General features: G+C 42.9%; 1 protein-coding gene across 1 annotated transcript in view; it reads right to left on the reverse strand.

Annotated features, from left to right (window-relative positions):
* Positions 1-24,542, reverse strand: part of LOC133635404 (uncharacterized) — a 109,142-nt gene that overhangs the window by 11,326 nt on the left and 73,274 nt on the right. Inside the window, exons 30-42 of the mRNA XM_062028581.1 lie at positions 22,204-22,473; positions 20,114-20,374; positions 19,777-20,037; positions 17,750-18,010; positions 17,424-17,681; positions 14,916-15,176; positions 14,217-14,477; positions 13,872-14,132; positions 12,310-12,570; positions 10,131-10,388; positions 9,809-10,069; positions 9,696-9,745; positions 8,107-8,317 (exon numbers count right to left, since the gene is read on the reverse strand). Coding sequence (XP_061884565.1) covers positions 8,107-8,317; positions 9,696-9,745; positions 9,809-10,069; positions 10,131-10,388; positions 12,310-12,570; positions 13,872-14,132; positions 14,217-14,477; positions 14,916-15,176; positions 17,424-17,681; positions 17,750-18,010; positions 19,777-20,037; positions 20,114-20,374; positions 22,204-22,473 — 3,135 coding nt within the window. The remainder of the gene's footprint in view (positions 1-8,106; positions 8,318-9,695; positions 9,746-9,808; positions 10,070-10,130; positions 10,389-12,309; positions 12,571-13,871; positions 14,133-14,216; positions 14,478-14,915; positions 15,177-17,423; positions 17,682-17,749; positions 18,011-19,776; positions 20,038-20,113; positions 20,375-22,203; positions 22,474-24,542) is intronic.

Consider the following 24,542-nt stretch of genomic DNA (forward strand, 5'->3'; position numbering starts at 1 on the left):
GTTTTATTCCGACACTGAGGCAGCCGACATGTCAACATAGTTCCCTCCAGGACAAGCCATTTCCCAGCAGCCCCCACTGCCCCGCCTCCAGCATGAATAGCCGTAAAGGGAAACATAGAACTGTCGTAAAGTGTTCATTGGAGAACAACACACGTTAACAATCTCCCTCTTCTTTCTTTAAAATAAGAAAAACAAAAGCCAAGTGCAACAAGGGAAAAGGCAATTGAAAAACATTCAAGAAAATAACAAAATACAATCAGCATTCTCGCCTGTGTTTTTTTTTTTTTTTTTTTTTTTTTTTTTTAAACAACAATTAGGGTGAATTCCAATTAGGGTGGATTCCACAGTCCTTCACATAGTGCTTTCAAGAGCACTAGGGATGATGCCCCCTTTTTCGTCAGACAGTCAGCTAGTTGGGCTTTTGTCACTGACCAGAGCACCTTTTTGATTGTTTTACTCTGAATGAGCTCCTTGATCCCGCTTATATCCAACCGAAGTCTCTTCTCTGTGACCTGTTTAGTGGACTTAAGGGCATCATAAAGAGAGTGATTGTCAGTCACACAGACCAACGTGGGAGCATTTAATTTGGTGGTCCCAGTAGTGAGCTCCGAAAAAAGAGTAGAAAGGAAAATAGCATTGTCTATTCCATCCGACATAGCGAGTGTCTCTCCCGCAAGGGTGCTCCGCACCACACGCCTGATCCTCTTAGATTGCCAACAGAGAGGAGAAAACTTCCCGTTTTCCCCCATGAGAGTGATCAATGTCCCTCCTTGAGTACCTCCATCAGGCAAGTTTCCCAGCGAGGCATCACTGAAGACAGTCAAGTTCAAAGCATCATTATTACCCAAATGTTGAAATTTCAGAGTAACCTTTCCTGCTTTAAGTTTACGAATCACCTTATTTGCATCATGAATGGACTGCACAGTAGCATTTTTCAGAATAGATGCCAAAATACAAGCGTCAAACATAACATCAGGTCTAGTTTGTTTTGCAACCCAAAGAATTTGTCCTATTTTTGATCTCAGCTGCTCTCTTTCCGTTTCACTAAGAGCTGAATCTCTCTGTATAGCACGTGCTGGCTGCATGTTTATGGGTTGCATGTTGTCAATATAGCCCTGCTGATTCATCTCAATTACACCATTTACAGTGGCAATGTCCATTCCTACATAGCAGAAATTATCATGTTCCTCACGTCCCACACGGAACGCACACTTCAGTCGAGGAATCACATCAGTTACAAAGTTTTGTGAACCTGCCCAGAGAAAATCATCCACATGACATGCAAGTACCCCTTTAACTTTGCATTGTTCATCCAACCAATAAAAGACTGCAGGATCCACTTGTGACACTTTACCACTTGTGCTCAGCATTATTTCTTTCACTCTATTATACCAATAAAGTGATGCATCAGCAAGACCATATACACATTTCTTAAGTTTCCATAGCACCCCTTTACTGTTTGCTTCTGGGGGGGGGTGAACATGAATGTCCCTTGATAACTCCATGCCTTGCAAAAAGGCAGATTTAATGTCCATAGAATGGACCTTCCACTGATTTTGGCTAATCACTGCTAGCAATAACCTCAGGGATTCAGAAGCACAGGTTGGTGAATCTTTTTGCACCTGTTGGATATTGAACTCTTCAAAACCCCTGGCTACAAGTCTAGCTTTAGGCACAATACCGTTCTCAGTTTCTTTTAGACTACAGACCCAACGGGTGGAAACACATCTTTGGCCTGTATCTTCAACTTCTTCAAAAACATTATTATTGTTCCAGTTTTCAATCTCTATTTGTTTAGCTTCATCAAATGATATGTCTTTTGTTATAAGTACATCAGCATCCATGACTTCTGAATCGGACTCAATGCTGAGACTATTCACACGTGACAGATCAACAGCTTCTTTTTGACCATGACTCCCATCATTTTCAATAAATTGCAGGTTATACCAATTTTTATACCCTCCTGTGGCTTTGCCTGCTCTACCTAGGACTTTTGCTTTACATAGAACACTTTCATCACTTTTCATAAAGGTTACAGTATGTCCCGCTTTTACCTTGACACTGGACACAGGAATAACAGGGTTATCATTATAGACATTGTGCTCCATTTGAGTTTGAATTACATCATTATGAGTCACTAACGAATGAGCTCCCTCTCCTGCATTGGACTCTCTGTCACTTTCCTGTTCGTTATCAGCATCTGTGTTTTGTGTACTGAATGAGCCACCTGTGGCTCTGTTCACTACATCTGTGTTTTCACTGTCTGCTGCTTGATTCTGTACAATTATCTCACTGTTTGTGTCATCGAGAACCTCACTTTGAGCAGTTGTGTGTAACTTATTAAGCCTCAAGTGATGTACTCTAACAAGGATACCACCATGTCTTACAAATACAACAGCCCCATCCTGACCAATAACTATCCCTGGTCCCTTCCACTCTGTACTGTCAGCTCGTTTGTAATAGACCTTGTCTCCTGTCTCATATTTTTCATCTGTGGATCTGAGCTGCTTACGTAACGCTCTCCTTATTCTCTCTGAACATTCAGCTTCAGTGAAAGCCTTCCTAGAAGCATGCAACGCTGATATGTGTTGTCCTACCCTTGCACTAACAGTAGTACCTTCGAGTGCAGGTAGTTTATCAATTAATACAGAGGGAAGGTTAGGGTTTTGACCAAATACCAGTTGATGTGGGCTATAACCATGAACACTGTGCATACAGTTCTTAGCCATAAGAGCCCAGTCTAGGGCAGTGTGCCAGTCACATCCATTTTCCCGTTTCACCTTCAGTAGGATGTCGGTGAGAGTCTGATTGTGTCTCTCCAACAGCCCGTTGCTCCAGGGACTGTATCCTGCTGTTGTCCTCGTCTCGATGTTGAAGTTTTCGGCCATGTCACGAAACTCTTCATTATTGAACTCTCCACCGTTGTCGCTGTACAAAATACGAGGAGGGCCGTGAACACTTATCCATGTGTGGATGAGGGCGTTGACCATTTCAGAGGCCTTCTTTGTCTTCACAATGCTTCCTGCACTGAACCGGGTGAATTGGTCGATCACATGTAGATACCACACTCCTGGCTCCAACTCATGCAGGTCCACCGCCACCGTCTCATTATATTCTGTAGCTAGAGGCAGACCAACAGCTGGCCTCGGCTTCGCTTTGCTGTATCTCTGACATATGTCACAATCATGCACTATTTGTTGCAAAATAGTGGGGCAGTCCTTGTCTTTATTACCCGAGCTTTGAATTAGCCTCTGCAGCCTGTCTGCAGATGCGTGGCCAAACTGTTTGTGTAGCTTGAGAAGGATTTTGCGCTTTTCGGCTGAAGACATGTTTTCTGTCACTGTCAGGACTTCATCTTCAGCTGTCGCTGCAAGTATCACGTCATCTTTCATTTGCTGTGTTGTGCTGTTTTTGTCTCTTATGTCCACACAGTAGTGTCCTGAGCTGGTGAACTCAAGAGGAATCTGCTGTTTAAACATCACTGCTCTGTCATTCTCCATATCTAAAACAGTTCCTGCCTTCTTCAGTGAGGACTTACTCAGCAGCAGTGGAATGTCAGCGTTGACCACTTCTGTCTCAATGTGACATTTTGTTTGTCCTATTTTGGCAGGTAGTTTCACTTTTCTGGTGGAATATACTAAGTTGCCATCTCCAAAACGAAATGGTCTTGAACTGGTGTTTTCTGTCCTCATCATTTTGTCTGTCTGCTCTTGACTGAGACAACTAACATAACTGTCAAGCCATTTCTCCCCACATACTGTACGAGTGCATGCCGTGTCTATGATGGCTGATCCCAGGGATTCAGTTATGAAAATCTCAGCGTCAGACATAGGGTCATTTGTCAACAACGTTATGTTAACTTCTTCTACATTTTCGTCTTCTGTTAGTCTTACTTGTTCGTTCTTCTTGTAAGGACAGTCCTTGGCCCAATGAAATGTGCTTTGACAAACGGCACATCTTGAACGCTTACCGAACTTATCCAATGGGTTGGTGCCCGGCAACGGTGTCCTTTCACTCTTCTGTTGAAACGTGTTCCGTCTTCCCTGTCCTTGTCGTTGTCGTTGTTCAGTGAAGAAAGCTGCATCTTGGTTTAGTTGAATCCCGTGCGACAAACCTGGCGCCGTTTTCGCTCCAAAAATCCGCTTGAGTGCCGACTTCATGGACGCAAACTTTAGGTCGGGGCACGCCGTTAGTGCAAGTTGTCTGTTTTTCTCATCGAGGCAGGCCGTGTCCAACAACTTGAAGGCTAACACAGCATCTGGAAGCGCCATGTCGTACTTTTTAATTCGATTGTATCGCTGCTCAAAGTCAATTATGTAGTCTGCCATTGAAACGGAACTGTCTTTCATTAAACGATCAAACTGGGAATACGCTTCGTACGCGCGGTCCTTTTCTTCTTGCTGAAACACACCGTCCAGTTTTGCTAGTAATGTCGCCATACCAGTGTCTTTGTCCAAGTCGTCTGCTGGTATCTCCATAGCGATATCCTTGGCTCGTCCTTCCAGACCCAAAGCCACAGCAAGCGCCTGCTTCTTCTTGTCGAGTTCGGTAACTCGTGCCCATATGTTAACTTCATTTTTCCAACATTCATACGGCCTGGTTTCGTCAAACTTCGGCGGTACTCTGTAGTTCGCAGCCATCTTCAAACCATCCTCTGCTACCAATGTTGATATAGACTTAGTAGACACAACGTATATTAAGTATATTGAGTTTTATTCCGACACTGAGGCAGCCGACATGTCAACATAGTTCCCTCCAGGACAAGCCATTTCCCAGCAGCCCCCACTGCCCCGCCTCCAGCATGAATAGCCGTAAAGGGAAACATAGAACTGTCGTAAAGTGTTCATTGGAGAACAACACACGTTAACACTACCGACCACGCAGTCTGATAGTTTATATATCAATGATGAAATCTTAACATTGCAACACTTGCCAATATGGCCGGGTTAACTTATAAAGTGACATTTTAAATTTCCCGGGAAATATCCGGCTGAAACGTCGCGGTATGATGACGTATGCGCGTGACGAAGTCAGTTTAACGGAAGTTATGGTACCCCGTAGAATCCTATACGAAAAGCTCTGTTTTCATTTCATAATTCCACAGTATTCTGGACATCTTTTGCAATTTGTTTAATGAACAATGAAGGCTGCAAAGAAGACAGTTGTAGGTGGGATCGGTGTATTAGCAGCGGACTACAGCAACACAACCAGGAGGACTTTGTTGGAGAGCAGACGCGCTAGCCGCCGACCTCACCTTGACTTCCTACGTCACCGGGCCGCCAAACGCATCGGGTGAAGTCCTTCGTCCTTCCGCTGATCGCTGGAACGCAGGTGAGCACGGGTGTTGATGAGCAGATGAGGGCTGGCTGGCGTAGGTGGAGAGCTAATGTTTTTAGCATAGCTCTGTGCGGTCCGGTTGCTAAGTTAGCTGCAATGGCGTCGTTAGCACAGCATTGTTAACCTTCGCCAGCCTGGAAAGCATTAACCGTGTATTTACATGTCCACGGTTTAATAGTATTGTTGATTTTCTATCTATCCTTCCAGTCAGGGGTTTATTTTTTTGTTTCTATATGCAGTTAAAGCACGATGCTATCACGTTAGCTCGTAGCTAAAGCATTTCGCCGATGTATTGTCGTGGAGATAAAAGGCACTGAATGTCCATTTCGCGTTCTCGACTCTCATTTTCAAGAGGATATAGTATCCGAGGTGGTTTAAAATACAAATCCATGATCCACAATAGAAAAAGGAGAAAGTGTGGAATCCAATGAGTCAGCTTGTACCTAAGTTACGGTCAGAGCGAAAAAAAATATGTATTTCACTGCATTCTAGTCCGTCACTCTAACGTTCCTCATCCACGAATCTTTCATCCTCGCTCAAATTAATGGGGTAATCGTCCGAATCGCTCTAGCTGCGTTGAAAACAATAGGAAAATATGAGGGAGTGAACAACTGACAACGTCACGCTACTTCCGGTAGGGGCAAGGTTTTTTTTTTTATCAGAGATCAAAAGTTGCGAACTTCATCGACGTTGTTCTATACTAAATCCTTTCAGCAAAAATATGGCAATATCGCAAAATGATCAAGTATGACACATAGAATGGATCTGCTATTCCCGTTTAAATAAAAAAAATTCATTTCAGTAGGCCTTTAAGGTGTAACAAACCATTTTTCTTTTCAACAGGAGGATGTAGGTAGATTTGATTCAAGCAACCTTATTATTGCTCAATAATACAGTTATATTTACATCTTAACATTTATGATGTCGTTTTGATTTCATTTTCCGGACTACAGGGCACACCGGAAATGTGTCCCGTGAAAAACCGTCCGACCGGAACTCTCTAATAACTAAAGTTCCTTGGGTGAATAATGCAAACTCACTACACCGGTATGTTTTAGCGCTTTCATAGCGAGTTTACTGACATATAAGTTAGAACTTTACTTTATATTAGAAATGGCAACAACGGAGGATGAATGTCCCATAACAAGAAGATAGAGAAAAAGAAGAAGCTTATCAAGGACTACAAAGGTGGACATGCGCAATTTTTCAGGACTTATGCAGATCCCAAATACACATCAGCAGGTACCAGAAGGTAACAAAACGTTGCCTTTGCATAATATTGTGAAACAAAACGGCAGATAATATGTCTTACCTTATACACACACCATAATAATACTCCTATGTTGAAGCACAGTACAATCCATCGAGCGGTGTGGCTTCATAGCTTAAAAAAGTCGTACTAAAACATTTTGATAGATTTTTGAGCGCGTAATGTTCTATATTTTCAATGGAACATATCAAAAATGTTGGTGTTGTTTACTTGAGTCACATTGCAGTCTACACGTATCTCTTATGTTTGACTGCCATCTACTGGTCACACTCATCATTACACCATGTACCAAATAAAATTGCTTCGAGGTTGGTAAGCAAAACCAGAAGTATTCCGTACATTAGGCGCATTGGGTTATAAGGCGCACTGTCGAGTTTTGATTAAAAAAAAATTATATTTTAAGTGTGCCTTATAGTCCGGAGAATATGGTACATATTTAAATGACAGAAAATCCTCAAACTTTACCAAAGCCCATGGGCCCTGCTGTGCTTAGGGGTCTCGATACGCTCCCCTCCACTTCGACACACCTGTTCATGGTCTTAGAGCTGCATTTTAAAACCCGTTTAACTTCCTGAGGATGAGGGGAACGTCTCTGGAAGTTTATAATCGTCTTGGGTTAAAACAGTTTGCCGCTTTTTTTTTTAGTGGTCCGAAAACGTGTTTTACTTTTTAATACAGTATGTGTGAGTGAATTATATTTATATAGTGCTTTTCTCTAGTCACTCAAAGCACTTTACATAGTGAAACCCAATATCTAAGTTACATTTAAACCAGTGTGAGTGGCACTGGGAGCAGGTGGGTAAAGTGTCTTGCCCGAGGACACAACGGCAGTGACGAGGATGGGAGAAGCGGGGATCGAACCTGGAACTCTCAAGTTGCTGGCACGGCCACTCTACCAACCGATCTATACCGCCCCTTATCCTTTGTTGTGGACAATATGATTTAATAATAGTGTGTGTGGAGGGGGGCGTGGTCTGCGGGCCTGCCGTAGGTGATTGGATTACCCAGCTGGGGCTGATCATCCAATCACCTGCCATGCTTATTAGCGGCAGCCGGGCCGAGACACCGGGGTGGGAGTTGGAGCGAGAGAGCAAAGCGGAGACACGCCGGACTGAAAAGTCCTAACGATATATTGCTGAAAAGCAAACCATACTGGTGGATGAGAATAAAAGACTTGATCCAACCTGAATACCGGGCTCTCGTGCCAGTGTCAGGAGAACCCACTAGAGGGCAACCTCTACAGTGTGATATATCACCTTTTCTACTGTTTTAATAAGAGCTGCTCCCCTCACCTCCCAGGGGGTGAACAAGGGGATGGGTCAAATGCAGAGGACACATTTCGCCACACCTAGTGTGTGTGTGACAATCATTGGTACTTTAACGTTAACTTTAACATTAAATTGCCTTGCTAGGTCTCAAGAAATATAAACTATTGTTTCTAGATTTAAAAAAAATAAGTATTAAAATAATACTGATGTGATACTTGAGGGGTAATCTACCTGACTTAAGTACTGATGGTTCGCTGTGGCGGCTGGTGCATACTGAGTCAACCGCCTGCACGGTCAGGAAGTCAACCTGACCGCAGAGGAAGTGGTGGAAGAAGGTCCAGGTGTCGTTGGTGCTAAGCTGCACTTCATGGCTGCTGTTTGCCCCGGCTGTTACGATGTAGTAATCTGCTGTTTCCACTGGATTCCATGTCAGTGATGCCACCTGAGAAGCACACAATTAAAGAATTTTGGAACTCATTGCATTTACAGTCGTGGTCAAAAGTGTACATACACTTGTAAAGAACATCATGTCATGGCTGTCTTGAGTTTCTTTTTGTTTTGAACTTTATTACACATTGGAGCGCTTTTTACGGTGCATTTTTTCCTGCTTTCGCTATCTGTGCCTAATGACTGAGCTACGTGACGTCATTTCTTGTGATGTCCCACGGAGCATTTCTGGTCAGGACGGGATTCGTTCCGAGGGATTCGAATAAAGAACCAACTCTTTTTCTTTACTATAGTGGTCTCGATAACGGGTACCGGTTCTCAAAAAGGGATTCGAGTCCGAGGACTCGGTTCTTTTCTTATCGAACAACCGAGAAAACCGGTTTCGAGTATCATCCCTACTCACCGCCGTCACAATGTAAACAAACGCCATTGGTGGATCGACACCTAACATCCACCACGGCATGGCGAAGTTGGGAGAGTGGCCGTGCCAGCAATTTGAGGGTTACTGGTTCAATCCCCACCTTCTACCATCCTAGTCACGTCTGTTGTGTCCTTGAGCAAGACACTTCACCCTTGCTCCTGATGGGCGTGGTTAGCGCCGTGCATGGCAGCTCCCGCCATCAGTGTGTGAGTGGGTGAATGTGGAAATAGTGTCAAAGCGCTTTGAGTACCTTGAAGGTAGAAAAGCGCTATACAAGAACAACCCATTTACCATTTACCATCCACTGTAATGATACCAAGTACAGGCACGTATCTAGTCGATACTACTATGATTACATCGATATTTTTTAGCATCACAAAATCTTATTTCGGACACATGAGGACTTTGAATTTAGCCATTCCTTTACCACATTTGACGTGTGTTTGGGGTCATTGTCCTGTTGGAACACCCAACTGTGCCCGAGACCCAACCTCGGGGCTGATGATTTTAGGTTTGTCCTGAAGAATTTGGAGGTAATCCTCCTTTTTCATTGTCCCATTTACTCTCTGTAAAGCACCAGTTCCATTGGCAGCAAAACAGGCCCAGAGCATAATACTACCACCACCATGCTTGACGGTAGGATTGGTGTTCCTGGGATTAAAGGCCTAACCTTTTCTCCTCCAAACAGTTTCAATTTTTGTTTCATCTGACATCACATGGACAAAGATAAGACCTTCTGGAGGAAAGTTCTGTGGTCAGATTAAACAAAAATGGAGCTGTTTGGCCACAATACCCAGCAATATGTTTGGAGGAGAAAAGGTGAAATTATTAGAAATGACTGGAAACTCAAGACAGCCATGACATTATGTTCTTTACAAGTGTATGTACACTTTTGACCACGACTGTATATTGTGTGAATAATGTGAATACATTAGAGGTATAAAATAATAACCTTTGTTGTGCAGTTGACTGTGGATGTCACATTCTGGGGTATGCAGCTCGCTGCAGAAGTAAGCACATTTAAAAACAGGGACAATAGCTCACATGCGGTATACAGACGCATACCCATTTGTATTGTAGTGCTGTTGCTCGGCATGCTGCCGCACGTGTCGCCATCTGCGATGACGTGGACCGTGTACCGCTCGCCGCAGTGCAGGTCGTCCCAAGTGCAGCTGGTGTTGACTGTCATGCACATGTGGGTGTGGCCGTCCTGTCCGACTGCGATTGCCAAGTAGTAGTCGGCGCCGTCCGTGCCAGCCCAGCTAACCGAGCCTACATTGTCTTCACAGTGTGTGTAGCTCTGCACATGTTGGGGCACGCAAGGGCCTGGAAAGGGAGCGATTTAAACCAATTGAAATAAGGAAGGCCTACTAATTAAGGGCCATACCTGTCTTGAGCACAGCAGGCTGGCTCACGGAACTATCACAACGGTCATCCTGCGCTTTTACTGTGAAAGTGAACAGTTGGCCACAAGGAAGGGCTCCCTCTGTCATTGTCTCGTTGGTTTGGAAAGTCGTAACATATCCCAGGTCTCCCGTTACCGTCACCACATAGCCGGTCGCCCCTTTGGCTGCCGACCAATGCACCGCAAATGTGTCGTTGTCACACGAACCCTCAGCTCTCAGGTCTGTTGGCTTGCACGGCTCTGGAATAGGAGTTATTTGCAGTCACATTATTGTCCAGTAGTTCTATAACACAGTGTTTATCAACCACTGTCCCAGTGTACAGTCTGGTGTGCCGTGGGAGATCATGTCATTTTACCTATTTGGGTTAAAAATATTTTTGCAAACCAGTAATTATAGTCTGCAAATGATGTGTTGTTGTTGAGTGCCGGTGCTGTCTAGAGCTCGGCAGAGTAACCGTGTAATACTCTTCCATATCAGTAGGTAGCTAATTACTCAGTAGCTGTCGGAAACAGCGGGAGGCAGGGTGCAGGTAAAAAGGTGTCTAATGCTTAAACCAAAAATAAACGAAACGTGAGTGCCCCTAAGAAAAGGCATTGAAGCTTAGGGAAGGCTATGCAGAACGAAACTAAAACTGAACTGGCTACAAAGTAAACAAAAACAGAATGCTGGACGACAGCAAAGACTTACTGTGGAGCAAAGACGGCGTCCACAAAGTACATCCCAACATGACATGACAATCAACAATGTCCCCACAAAGGAGGATAAAAACAACTGAAATATTCTTGATTGCTAAAACAAAGTAGATGTAGGAAATAAAGTAGATGTAGGAAATATCGCTCAAAGGAAGACATGAAACTGCTACAGGAAAATACCAAAAAAAGAGAAAAAGCCACCAAAATAGGAGCGCAAAACAAGAAGTAAAACACTACACACAGGAAAACAGCAAAAAAGTCCAAATAAGTCAGGGTGTGATGTGACAGGTGGTGACAGTACACCTACTTTGAGACAAGAGCTATATTGATGCATGCTTGGTTATGCTTTAAAGTCATACCCAAAAATTGCGACGACGACTTTTTACTGTCAACTGAGTTTGTTTTATTAATGATTTCTGCTGGTGGTGTGAACTAAGAAGAATAACAACAAAACCAACACAAGACATGACAGTTTTTCTTCTACTATAAGTATAGTAGGACAGTATGGGTTATTTAATCGATCCATTTTCTGGAATGATTAATCCAGTGTTTTTCAACCTTTTTTGGGCCAAGGCACATTTTTTGCGTTGAAAAAATCCAGAGGCACACCACCAGCAGAAATCATTAAAAAAACGAAACTCAGTTGACTGTAAAAAGTCGTTGACGCAATTGTTGGGTATGACTTTAAAGCATAACAAAGCATGCATCACTATAGCTCTTGTCTCAAAGTAGGTGTACTGTCACCACCTGTCACATCACACCCTGACTTATTTGGACTTTTTTGCTGTTTTCCTGTGTGTAGTGTTTTAGTTCTTGTCTTGCGCTCCTATTTTGATGGCTTTTTCTCTTTTTTTGGTATTTTCCTGTAGCAGTTTCATGTCTTCCTATGAGCGATATTTCCCACATCTACTTTGTTTTAGCAATCAAGAATATTTCACTTGTTTTTATCCTTCTTTGTGTGGACATTGTTGATTGTCATGTCATGTTAGGATGTACTTTGTGGACACCGTCTCTGTTTCACAGTAAGTCTTTGCTGTCGTCCAGCATTCTGTTTTTGTTTACTTTGTAGCCAGTTCAGTTTTAGTTTTGTTTTGCACAGCCTTCCCTAAGCTTCAATGCCTTTTGTTAGGGGCACTCACCTTTTGTTTATTTTTGGTTTAAGCATTAGACTCCTTTTTACCTGCACCCTGCCTCCGGCTGTTTCCGACATCTACAAAGCAATTAGCTACCGGCTGCCACCTACTGATATGGAAGAGTATTACACGGTTACTCTGCCGAGCTCTAGACAGCACCGACACTCAACAACAACACATCATTTGCAGACTATAATTACTGGTTTGCAAAAAATATTTTTAACCCAAATAGGTGAAATTACCTAATCTCCCACGGCACACCAGACTGTATCTAACGAGTGGTTGAAAAACACTGGATTAATCAAACTAGATTCAAGCTTTCATCCCTTGGTTACCTGTCCGAATGTAAACAATGCTGCTGTTTTCACTGCGGCACATGTTACTGACGGCGGTGACGTAGAACGTGTATGTTTCGCCACAGTCCAAGTCTGAGAACTTGCAGCTGGAATTGGTAGAGTTGCACTGGTGAGACCTTCCCACGCTGGAGGTAGCCATTGCCATGTAAAGCCCCACGTCGTGGCTGCCCTCCCAGTGCACATTGGCTGTGCTGGTCCCACACTGCAGGTCCACGCCAACATACGAGGGCTCACAAGGACCTGCAGGAGAATGGGATAGGACTTTATTGTCATTGCACAAGTACAACAAAACTTTGTTTTCAGCACAAACCCGTTCAAGATTAGACAAACAAACAGTGTACAGGGTTAGAGAACAGGAACGCTGATGGGTCGCTACAAGGCGCCCCGTAAAAGATGGGAAAAAGGTAAAACGCTGGGGAAGAAGATGAGTAAAAAAAATACAATCTAGACTGGGCTCCTAAGGGGGCCTAGTCTGGAGTGGGAAAAACTCCATGTCATGCACACATAAACATGTTACATTTAATCACGACAACTCGCAATAGACAGGGGGGTGGGGGGGTGGCCTAGAGGTCGACTGCAGCTATGAAGCGCTGCCAGCCGTCCATCACCCTGAAGGGGAATCAAGCGGTGGTGAAGGCGTGGGGTGGGGGAGGGGAGGTGTGTGCGTATATGCCCATTGTCTTTGGTGTGTTGATGTTGTGTCCATAGGCCTGGGGCCGTTCTGCATGCAAGCAAAAGTTCGACTCCAGGTGTTGTTGAGGAGGGAGGGAGGTCAAAAGTGTCTATCATTGAGCTGTTTTCAGAACAGCCTGCTCCTGTTGTTGCAGCGTCAAGGCCATTCGAGGGAGTCAAGTCGTAGATTAGGATTTCTGTTTTTCCGCGAGCAGACATTACAATGGCTTGTCTGTTCTATTCGTCCATGCTGGCTCTCATATCCAATTTTTCCCTTTCAACCAGCTTTTCCATGATGTGATCCATCTTGCGATTCAGTTCAGAAATCGCCCCAGTCTGTGATCCCACAGCCCGGCCCAAACCTTCCATTGCGACGAACAGCCTTTGGGCTCCTTGAGTGGCTGCCATCGTCTTACGAATTTGACGATACACCAGAGCAATGCCCCGCGATCACGGTTCCAAATAGGTAGATGTCTTCCACGTCCTCGATGGAAAGGACTGAGAGGCACATGATTCTCCATTTATCCCAGGAATCTCTCACATACCCCGCAGCAATGGTTCCATCAGGGCAGCCAGGCTCCCCAGAACCTCTTTTCCTCGTAGAAAAGATTTTGTCAATTGAGTCGAGAGTCCAGCTGATCATTTCCATGTCTGATGTTTAGATTTGGAGGACAGCACAAAGAAAGAGGCTTCAAAAAGTGTAGAAAAGACAAAAAAAGAGAGCAAGCAGGAAGAAGAAGGGAGCGGAAAAAATGCGACCGCCCTCACCAGAGGCAAGACAGAAACTGTACTACCTGTTAGTTTTTTTTTAATCAGAAATTGGATTAGGAGGGATTTTGTGGTGTTTAGGAGGATTTTTCTGCACTCACGTGTGTTGAACGTGACACTGCTGACTGTTTCATTATGGCAGTGGTCACTAATGGATGTGATGCTGATATTGTACGTCCGACCACACAGCAGGTCGGTCAAATCGCACTGTCGCGCCGGACTCTCACACACAGCCTGGTGGCCATCAGCTGAAACTGCAGTCACCATGTAGGAATCGGCCCCATTGGCCAAGCTCCAGTTCACCCCGACTGTGTTGTTGTGGCACTCCAGGGAAGTCGCCACATTTGTGACTGCACAGGGGGCTACCGAAATAATCAAACACATTACATTATTCTTTATGAATTGAAGTTTACAAAATAAGGTTGTATGATCGCTCATATACACACCTGAGTCGAGATGCACAGTGGTAGACTGGGTGCTGTTGAGTTTTTCTCCAGTAGCGACGACTGTGGTGTAGTAGACCGTTCCACAGTGGAGATCGTCGATGCTACAGAAAGTGTCTTCGGTGTAGCAGGACAGAGAGTGGCCATCGTGTCCGGCGAGGTGGGCTTTGTATCCTATGGCTCCAAAACTGGCCTCCCACGACACACCCCCCACGTTACTCAAGCAGTCCACACTTGCTTGAACGTTGGTAGGCGGACAAGGCTCTGAAGGTAACAATAATCGTCACATGCATTCAGCATTTTTTGGAAACAATTCAAACACAAATTGATGGCGCCGTTGTCAGGGTGGAGCTAAGCAGGCCGAGCTCACAAACTTTGTTCTCAGTGTAGGGTTGCACGGTATACCGGTAAAGATAAAGGTGAAGTTATAACACTGAAACGCCCTCAGGAAGAGCTAGATGAAACTGTGTAGATAAAAATAATTTTTAACTGGTATTATAACAACGCTGACCTGCGTTTGTGTGTGTGTGTGTGTGTGTGCAAGTCTGAGCGTAACAGCTGGCAGTTTGACATCATGGATCATGCTTAAAGCACTCATGATGAAACAGAAAAGGCCTTATCCAAACTATTCTCACAAAGCATTCATTATTAATCCAAAGGGAATATTCATACAGGACAAAAACATTATTTTTGTTTCCTCACCTGTCTTGATCAAAACGTCTTCAGTGGAGGCGGACACGCCTTGGCACGCAACATTGTTTACCGCGACACTGATGTTGTATATCTGACCGCACTCCATGTTGAACAGGGCGCAGTGGGTGTTGTTGGTATTACACGAGACCATCAGACCCTGTTCTGTCACACCTTCCACTGTGTAATTGTCTGCACCCGTGGTAGCGTCCCACAACACCTGGCCAATAGTTAGGCTGTAATATGCGCTGATGTGGCTGGGGGTGCACGGCTCTGGGGGGGAAGGAGAAGCAGAAGTGTTTTGAAAACATTCAGTGGAAAAATTTTACACTCAAAGTTCGATGTAACGCGGTCGTTGGGGTCCACTATTCGCAAGATCGCGTTATATAAAAATACATATTTTTAACCCTTTGCAAAAAAGTCCATCCATCTTCTTCCGCTTATACGAGGTCGGGTCTAAGCAGGGAAGTCCAGACTTCCCTATTCCCAGCAATTTCGTCCAGCTCCTCCCAGGGGATCCCGAGGCGTTCCCAGGCCAGCCGGGAGACATAGTCTTCCCAACGTGTCCTGGGTTTTCCCTGTGGCCTCCTACCGGTCGGACGTGCCCGAAACACCTCCCTATGGAGGCGTTCGGGTGGCATCCTGACCAGATGCCCGAACCACCTCATCTGGCTCCTCTCCATGTGGAGGAGCAGCGGCTTTACTTTGAGCTCCTCCCGGATGGCAGAGCTTCTCACCCTATCTCTAAGGGAGAGACCCGCCACCCGGCGGAGGAAACTCATTTCGGCCGTTTGTACCCGTGATCTTGTCCTTTTGGTTATAACCCAAAGCTCATGACCATAGGTGAGGATGGGAGCGTAGATCGACCGGTAAATTGAGAGCTTTGCCTTCCGGCTCAGCTCCTTCTTCACCACAACGGATCGATACAGCGTCCGCATTACTGAAGATGCCGCAACGATCCACCTGTCGATCTCACGATCCACTTTTCCCTCACTCGTGAACAAGATTCCGATCCGAGGTACTTGAACTCGGATCGGCCGGTAAATTGAGAGCTTTGCCTTCCGGCTCAGCTCCTTCTTCACCACAACGGATCGATACAGCGTCCGCATTACTGAAGACGCCGCAACGATCCACCTGTCGATCTCACGATCCACTTTTCCCTCACTCGTGAACAAGATTCCGATCCGAGGTACTTGAACTCCTCCACTTGGGGAAAGATTTCCTCCCCAACCCGGAGATGGCACTCCACCCTTTTCCGGGCGAGAACCATGGACTCGGACTTGGAGGTGCTGATTCTCATCCCGGTCGCTTCACACTCGGCTGCAAACCGATCCAGTGAGACCTAAAGATACTGGCCAGATGAAGCCATCAGGACCACATCATCTGCAAAAAGCAGAGACCTAATTCTGCAGCCACCAAACCAGATCCCCTCAACGCCCTGACTGCACCTAGATCCAGTGAGACCTAAAGATACTGGCCAGATGAAGCCATCAGGAGGTGACGCAACGTTAATGGTGGATTGTGCTCCCTCGTTACAGAATGGGTCAGGCATTATTCACCAGTAGGTCTGGACATCACTTATTTTTGTCTTGTCTTGGGGTGGCATTTACCCTGGGCGGGATCAGCCGGTGGCCCACGAACGGCGGTCCCGTGCCAAGTCGCAGAAGATGGCGAACCAACCTCGGTTCCACCGGCGCAGGCCGACCACTTGCAGACCCGAGAGTTCCGAGAGGTCCTCCATGATCATCGTTACCCAGGTCTTCAGCTGTCCGCCAACACGCTTACGCCGGTGAGGCAGTGGAGGTGAGAGGAGGACATTGCCAACCAGCTCAATCTCAGGCCGCGTGACCAAACCATCTTAATGGCCGTTGCAGCAGCAGAGAAGGAAGTGCCCATAGATTCTGGCGTCGATGAAGACCGGCAGTAGGTAAACGATCAATGCAGTCATTGTTGTAGACCTCCAGCCTTAGTTGATCAGCTACCCTCAAAGGCCACATTGGACATCCCTGGGTCGATATTTAGTTATTTTTGAAAATGTCCTTCTTTCTGGAGACTTTCATAAAGCTTTACTGTGTAAGTTTGTAAATATGCGATAATTTGGTGAAAAACAACGCGATTGGCTCTGGTGGGAATAAAACGGTCAAATATTCGGGGTACACGGCCCGATCGCGTTGTTTCAACACAGTCAACATCACGGAGGGACTGGTGCAAGTTGCTCCAGAGTCTGGGAGCTATAGCCTGGAATGCCAGGTCTCCACAGGTTTGAAAATGAGTTTTTGGGATCTTTAGAAGACCCTGGCCTGGAGACAGAAGAGTAGGGCATAGCAAGTCAGTGATGTACTGAGGGGTCCCACCATGCAACGCATGAAAAGTCAGGACTAAAATCTTAAACTCAATGCAAAATTTAACTGGAAGCTAATGAAGACTACAGAACGTTGCATTTACGGGACAGCATCATACCGAACTTTGAGTGCAATTTAGGAGACAATAAACATTCACAAGTTGCTGTGAGTTGCGCACCAGTAAGCAGCGTTCCAGTCATGTAAGCGATGCTACTGCAGATGCTTCCCACAGCCATGACAGCGATGGAGTAGCTCTGTCCACAAAGCATCCCTTCTAAATCACAGTGGGTGGTGTTGGTTTCACAGGCCGTGAGGTCACCAGGAACTGTGGTCTTGACGGTGTACGACACAGCGCCATCACTTGGATACCAGCCCACTGTGGTCCTCTGCGTGTAGCAGTCCAGCGCTGCCGTGATATGAGTCGGTGGACAGGGGACTAGGGGGAACACAGGCATGGACGTGAAACTATTAAGTTAAGTCAAGTTGCTGTCTGCTGATTGTTACCTGGGGCAGTGTCGATGACTGGAGTAGGCTGGCTGCTGCAGTAACCATCAGAGGAGACCACGGAGACATGGTATATCAGACCACAGCCTATTGGCGTTATGCCGCAGGACCCATTTGTGCCGTGGCATGTCGTGGTCTGACCATTGCTGTCCAGCGCAGATGCGATGTAAGAGTCGGCCCCTGAGCTCTCAGACCAGTAAACGTTCAGAGATTTGGTGTCGCAGTCCACCACGGAGGAGATATTTTCAGGAATGCATGGCACTACGGAGAACAAGCACATGGGGGATTGTTGTTTTGGGTCTATTTTTTTTACAATTTGAAATGAACTCAAATCAATACACCCCATCTCATTTGCACACATGACAACACAGGCAAAAGGATGTTCAGTATCTTGCCAAGGATGATTTGAGATGACATAGGGGGGATCGGGGATTTTGATTTACATGGGTCTGTCATGGTCAGTAAAATGATTGTGGTACATGGAGTAAAACAATATTGTATAATAATGGCAGTTTTAGTAATAAAAAAATAATAGATTCTGTGTCCCAAAGGACTTCAAATTACGATTGGTGCAAGTGCCCACCTTTTCGTTTTTATTGGAACATGAGCGGTCTCGGCTATATTTTTGTTTTAAGATGCGAGCACAAAAACATGGGTTATGAGTATGGATGGGCACCGAAACCCTTAACAGCAGCCCTCATAGCACCGTTAGCGCCGCAGTGCTATGCTAGCCAGGAGCCGCAGCAAACAACAACAACACAGCACTTCTTCGTTATGCATGATGGTTACAGTGTGCAAGGTTGCATTCAGGAACACCCAGAATTATGAGCATCAAACATTACAAGTCAAGCAAGTAGTTTTTTCCCCGTTCTTTCCCTAAGTTCTTTTGTAGGTTTTATTTATTACTTAGTTATCATTTAAGTGACATGTCTCAAAATTCTAGAAAAAACAACACATTTTTTATGTTTTGTTTTTTACAAAAATTTTTATTTTTATTTTTAAGTAATTGTTTGAGCACCATTAAAGCCCCAGAACCGTTTTTAAAGTACCGATTTGGTAGTAGTTTTGGTTCAAATGTACACTACCGTTCAAAAGTTTAGGGTCACCCAAACAATTTTGTGGAATAGCCTTCATTTCTAAGAACAAGAATAGACTGTCGAGTTTCAGATGAAAGTTCTCTTTTTCTGGCCATTTTGAGCGTTTAATTGACCCCACAAATGTGATGCTCCAGAAACTCAATCTGCTCAAAGGAAGGTCAGTTTTGTAGCTTCTGTAACAGGCTAAACTGTTTTCAGATGTGTGAACATGATTGCACAAGGGTTTTCTAATCATCAATTAACCTTCTGAGCCAGTGAGCAAACACATTGTACCATTAGAACACTGGAGTGATAGTTGCTGGAAATGGGCCTCTATACACCTATGTAGATATTGCACCAAAAAACAGAAATTTGCAGCTAGAATAGTCATTTACCACATTAGCAATGTATAGAGTGTATTTCTTTAAAGTTAAGACTAGTTTAAAGTTATCTTCATTGAAAAGTACAGTGCTTTTACTTAAAAAAATAAGGACATTTCAATGTGACCCCAAACTTTTGAACGGTAGTGTAAATGATACCCATCCATACTTGTTGCCACTGGACTCTAGAGCAGTGGGGACTCTGGAGTTCTCTGGAGTGATGAATCACACTTTTCCATCTGGCAATCTGATGGACCAGTCTGGGTTTGGAGGTTGCCAGGAGTTTGTGCCGAGTGTGAAATTTGGCGGAGGAGGAATTATGGTGTGGGGTTGTTTTTCAGGAGTTGGGCTTGGCCCCTTAGTTCCAGTGAAAGGAACTTTGAAGGCTCCAGGATACCAAAACATTTTGGACAAGTCCATGCTCAAGGTGGACCGACATCATATTGAACCCTATGGGTTAGGAATGGGATGGCACTTCAAGTTCATACGTGAGTCAAGGCAGATACTTTTGGCAATATAGTGTATGCATGTGATAAAATCCTATATTTAAAAAGAAGCAATGATTGCTTACCAGTCCTGATTGTCACACTCTGGCTTGGTTGGCTCTGACAGTCGCTGTCCTCCGCCGTCACAGATGCGGTGTAGAGCCGTCCACAGCTCAGGCCGGTCAGGTCGCATTGTGTGTCGTGAGTGCTACACTCGTCCGTCTCGCCAGTCGTACTCGTGGCCCTCACGCGGTACGTCTGAGCTCCGTTGCTGTCGTTCCACGACACGGACGCCGCGTTGTCGTGGCAACTCAGGCTGGCTTGGAGCTTTTGGGGAACACACGGCACTAACAGAGGACCGTAAACAAATAATACTCGTTTTAATCGCATACAAGCCTGACAGTACTACTTGTATGTTCTTACCTGTCCTGACTACGTGTCCTGCACTCTGGGAACTGTTGCAGGTTCGTCCTTCGGCCGTGACGAGCAGGACGTACGTCTCGCCGCATGGCAGGTCGCTGAGGTCGCAGCTCAAGTCCGACGTGGCGCAACGGGTGGTGTGTCCGCCCACCTGCCCCAGCGTGGCCGTGTAGGATACAACACCGGGAACAGACTCCCAGGAGATGCTGATAGTACCGTTGTCACAACTGACGGACTTATCTACAACCACAGGGGGACAAGGCGCTGGAGGGAAGGGAAGAAGAGAAGAACTTCTGAGAAATGCAGATAAGATTGCTTTCAGGATGGTGACTGATAGCAGCACTGATCTTAGACCAGTGTTTATTGTCCACCTTTTCAATTTGAATGATTTCTTTTAAAGGTAAAGGTAGTTTATTTGGCACATGTTCAAAGTATAATCACATGTATTCTCTGCAACTGATCCATCTGAAAGAAGTTATTGTCGTGACCAAATAGCCATTGGAAAAACATGGATATTCCCCGCCGAAGACTCGAAAGTGTTCCAAAAGTGAACCAGGAACCATTCTCCTAACCACTCTTTCACTGTTTAAGTGCAATATGCTCCTGCTTCATGAATAAACACAGTAAAACAATCTTTTTCTTCCGTGAAGTAAAACTATAGTTTTTTATTAAGACCATTGTAGGTAAATTCTCATTCTTTATATATATACTGTATATATTTTTTTATGCATATATATATATGTATATATATATATATATATATATATATATATATATATATATATATATATATATATATATATATATATATATATATATATATATATATATATATATATATATATATATATATATATATATATATATATATATATATATGTATGTATATACAGTCGTGGTCAAAAGTTTACACACACTTCATACACTACAGTCATGGCTGTCTTGAGTTTTATTTTTTGTGATAAAGTGATTGGAGCACATACTTGTTGGTCATAAAAAACATTCATGAGGTTTGCTTCTTTTATGAATTTATTATGGGTCTACTGAAAATGTGAGCACATCTGCAGGGTCAAAAGTATACATACAGCAATGTTGTGGCCGACAGCTCAATTTTTGTTTCATCTGACATCACATGGACAAAGATAAGACCTTCTGGAGGAAAGTTCTGTGGTCAGATGAAACGAAAATTTAGCTGTTTGGCCACAACACCCAGCAATATGTTTGGAGGAGAAAAGGCGAGGCCTTTAATCCCAGGAACACCATACCTACCGTCAAGCATGGTGGTGGTAGTATTATGTTCTGGCCCTGTTTTGCTGCCAATGGAACTGGTGCTTTACAGAAAGTAAATGGGACAATGAAAAAGGAGGATTACCTCCAAATTCTTCAGGACAAGCTAAAATCATCAGCCCGGAGGTTGGGTCTTGGGCGCAGTTGGGTGTTCCAACAGGACAATGACCCCAAACACACCTCAAAAGTGGTAAAGGAATGGCTAAATCAGGCTAGAATGAATGGCCTTCCCAAAGTCCTGACTTAAACGTGTGGACAATTCTGAAGAAACAAGTCCAAGTCAAAAAAATCAACACATTTAGCTGAACTGCACCAATTTTGTCAAGAGGAGTGGTCAAAAATTCCAGCAGAAGCTTGTGGATGGCTACCAAAAGCGCCTTATTGCGGTGAAACTTGCCAAGGGACATGTAAGCAAATATTAACATTGCTGTATGTATACTTTTGACCCAGCACATTTGCTCACATTTTCAGTAGACCCATAATAAATTCATAAAAGAAGCAAACTTCATGAATGTTTTTTGTGACCAACAAGTATGTGCTCCAATCACTACATCACAAAAAATAAGAGTTGTAGAAATGATTGGAAACTCAAAACAGCCATGACATGATGTTCTTTACAAGTGTATGTACACTTTTGACCACGACTGTATATAAATATACAAAAATATAAAATATGAAAATAATATCAGTAACAATAGCAATATAAAAAACAATACATTTAACATTAAAAATGAAGAACCTAAAAAAAGTCCAAGCTTGCTTAATACATAGTTGTGACATACATGTTAAAAAAGTGGAGTACATACCTGTGTAAGTTGTGACAAGGTTGCTGGTCTGACTGCTGCACTGATGGTCACGGGCTTTCACACTGAATGTCAAGTTCTGGCTGCACCTCAGCGGTGGCAGAGTGCAGGTGCTGTCACTCGTGGAGTTGCACTGGAACATTTGCACATCACCAAGGCTGTCGGTCGCCAAGACAACGTAGTCCTTGGCACCAGCAGCATCATCACCTATCACCCAGGCTGAGTTTGTAGGACAGTCCATCTCCACGTCTGAGAGATGAGGCGTGCAGGGGACTACAGGGGGAAATAAGAGATCATTGTACTTTAGATTATTTTGTATGATTATTATTTACATATTGTACCAACAACTGAGGTATGGGGGTGGTAGCCAGAGCAGCTTTTACTCTTTTTGAAATTCTACTTGTGTGTCTGTGTGAACTTGCACGATCATATCTCACTCATCTCTGTACTAGTTCAGCACAAAGATGCTTGATGAGGTCGAAACAACATAAATCGCACACAATTTCCAGGCTTTTTTACTTTTTCTTTTTTTCTCACTGGCACTCATCGAGGGCGGATGCTCCCCTTTCCTCTCTGCTTGCTTCTTTGTCTTGTCTTAACTTTCTTGGGGAATCATTTTTGGTGATTTAACCCCCAATTCCACCCCTTGATGCTGAGTGCCAAGCAGGGAGTTAATGGCTCCCATTTTTATAGTCTTTGGTATGACTCGGCCGGGGTTTGAACTCACCACTTACCGATCTCAGGGTGAACACTCTAACCACTAGGCCACTGAGCATTTCATGGAAGCTGCTTTTGTACCCAATCACGGCACCCACCTGTTCCCAATCAGCCCGTTCACCTGTTGGGTGTTCCAAATAAGAGTTTGATGAGTATTCCTCAACTTTCTCAGTCTTTTTTGCCACTTGTGCCAGCTTTTTTTGAAACATGTTGCAAGCATCAAATTCCAAATGGGCTAATATTTGCAAAAAATAACAAAGTTTACCAGTTCAAACGTTAAGTATCTTGTCTTTGCAGTCTATTCAATTGAATATAAGTTGAAAAGGATTTGCAAATCATTGTATTCTGTTTTTATTTACCATTTACACACCGTGCCCACTTCACTGGTTTTGGGGTCTGTATATGAATGTAGCATTTTATTTTAATTTTATTTTTTTTACATTTATTTATTTATTATTATGTATTTAATGTTTTATTTATTGTTTATTTTTTATTTATTTATTCTTATTTATTTATTTATTATATATTATTATTTATTTATTTATTTTTATTTATGTATTATTATATATTATTATTTATTATTAGTTATTATTCATGTAATTTTGTATTCATTATTTATTTATTTATTTTTATTTATTTAATATTTGCAAAAAATAAAGTCTCCCAGTTCAAACGTTAAGTATTTTGTCTTTGCAGTCTATTCAAATGAATATAAGTTGAAAAGGATTTGCAAATCATTGTATTCTCTTTTTATTTACCATTTACACAACGTGACAACTTCACTACTTTTGGGGTCTGTATATGAATGTAGCATTTTATTTTATTTTATTTGTATTTATTTATTTTTTAATTTATTTTGATTTATTTTGATTGATTGATTGATTATTATTATATATTATTATTTATTATTATTTTGATTTATTTTGATTGATTGATTGAGTGATTGATGTATTTATTATTATTGTTATATATTATTATTTATTATTATTTATTTAATGTTTTATTTATTATTTATTTATTTTTATTTATGTATTATATATTATTATTTATTTATTATATATATTATTTATTATTACTTATGTAATGTTTTATTTATTATTTATTTTTATTTATTTATTTATTATATATTATTATTTATTATTATGTATTTATTTATATTTATTTATTTACTATTATATATTATTATTTTTTATATTTATTTATTTATTATTATATATTATTATTTTTTAAATTTATTTATTATTTATTTATTTATTTATTTATTTAATATTTGCAAAAAATAAAGTCTCCCAGTTCGAACCTTAAGTATATTGTCTTTGCAGTCTATTCAATTAAATATAAGTTGAAAAGGATTTGCAAATCATTGTATTCTCTTTTTATTTACCATTTACACAACGTGCCAACTTCACTGCTTTTGGGGTTTGTATATTTTATGCACCAAAAAATTACTGTAGCAAGTTAAAAGTCTACTTAATTACTGTCTGATTTATTTATATTAATCTATTTCAGTCATTCTCAAACTACGGTACAGTGTTATTGTTCAAACTGTGTGTAAAGTGACACAAAATATTAGATACACTTATTAGATAATACATCTGCTTTGTTTTTAATGAAAACTTAGGCCT

The sequence above is a fragment of the Entelurus aequoreus genome, linkage group LG19 (genome assembly GCF_033978785.1).
Source record: "Entelurus aequoreus isolate RoL-2023_Sb linkage group LG19, RoL_Eaeq_v1.1, whole genome shotgun sequence".
In the NCBI taxonomy this organism is placed as follows: Eukaryota; Metazoa; Chordata; class Actinopteri; order Syngnathiformes; family Syngnathidae; genus Entelurus; species Entelurus aequoreus.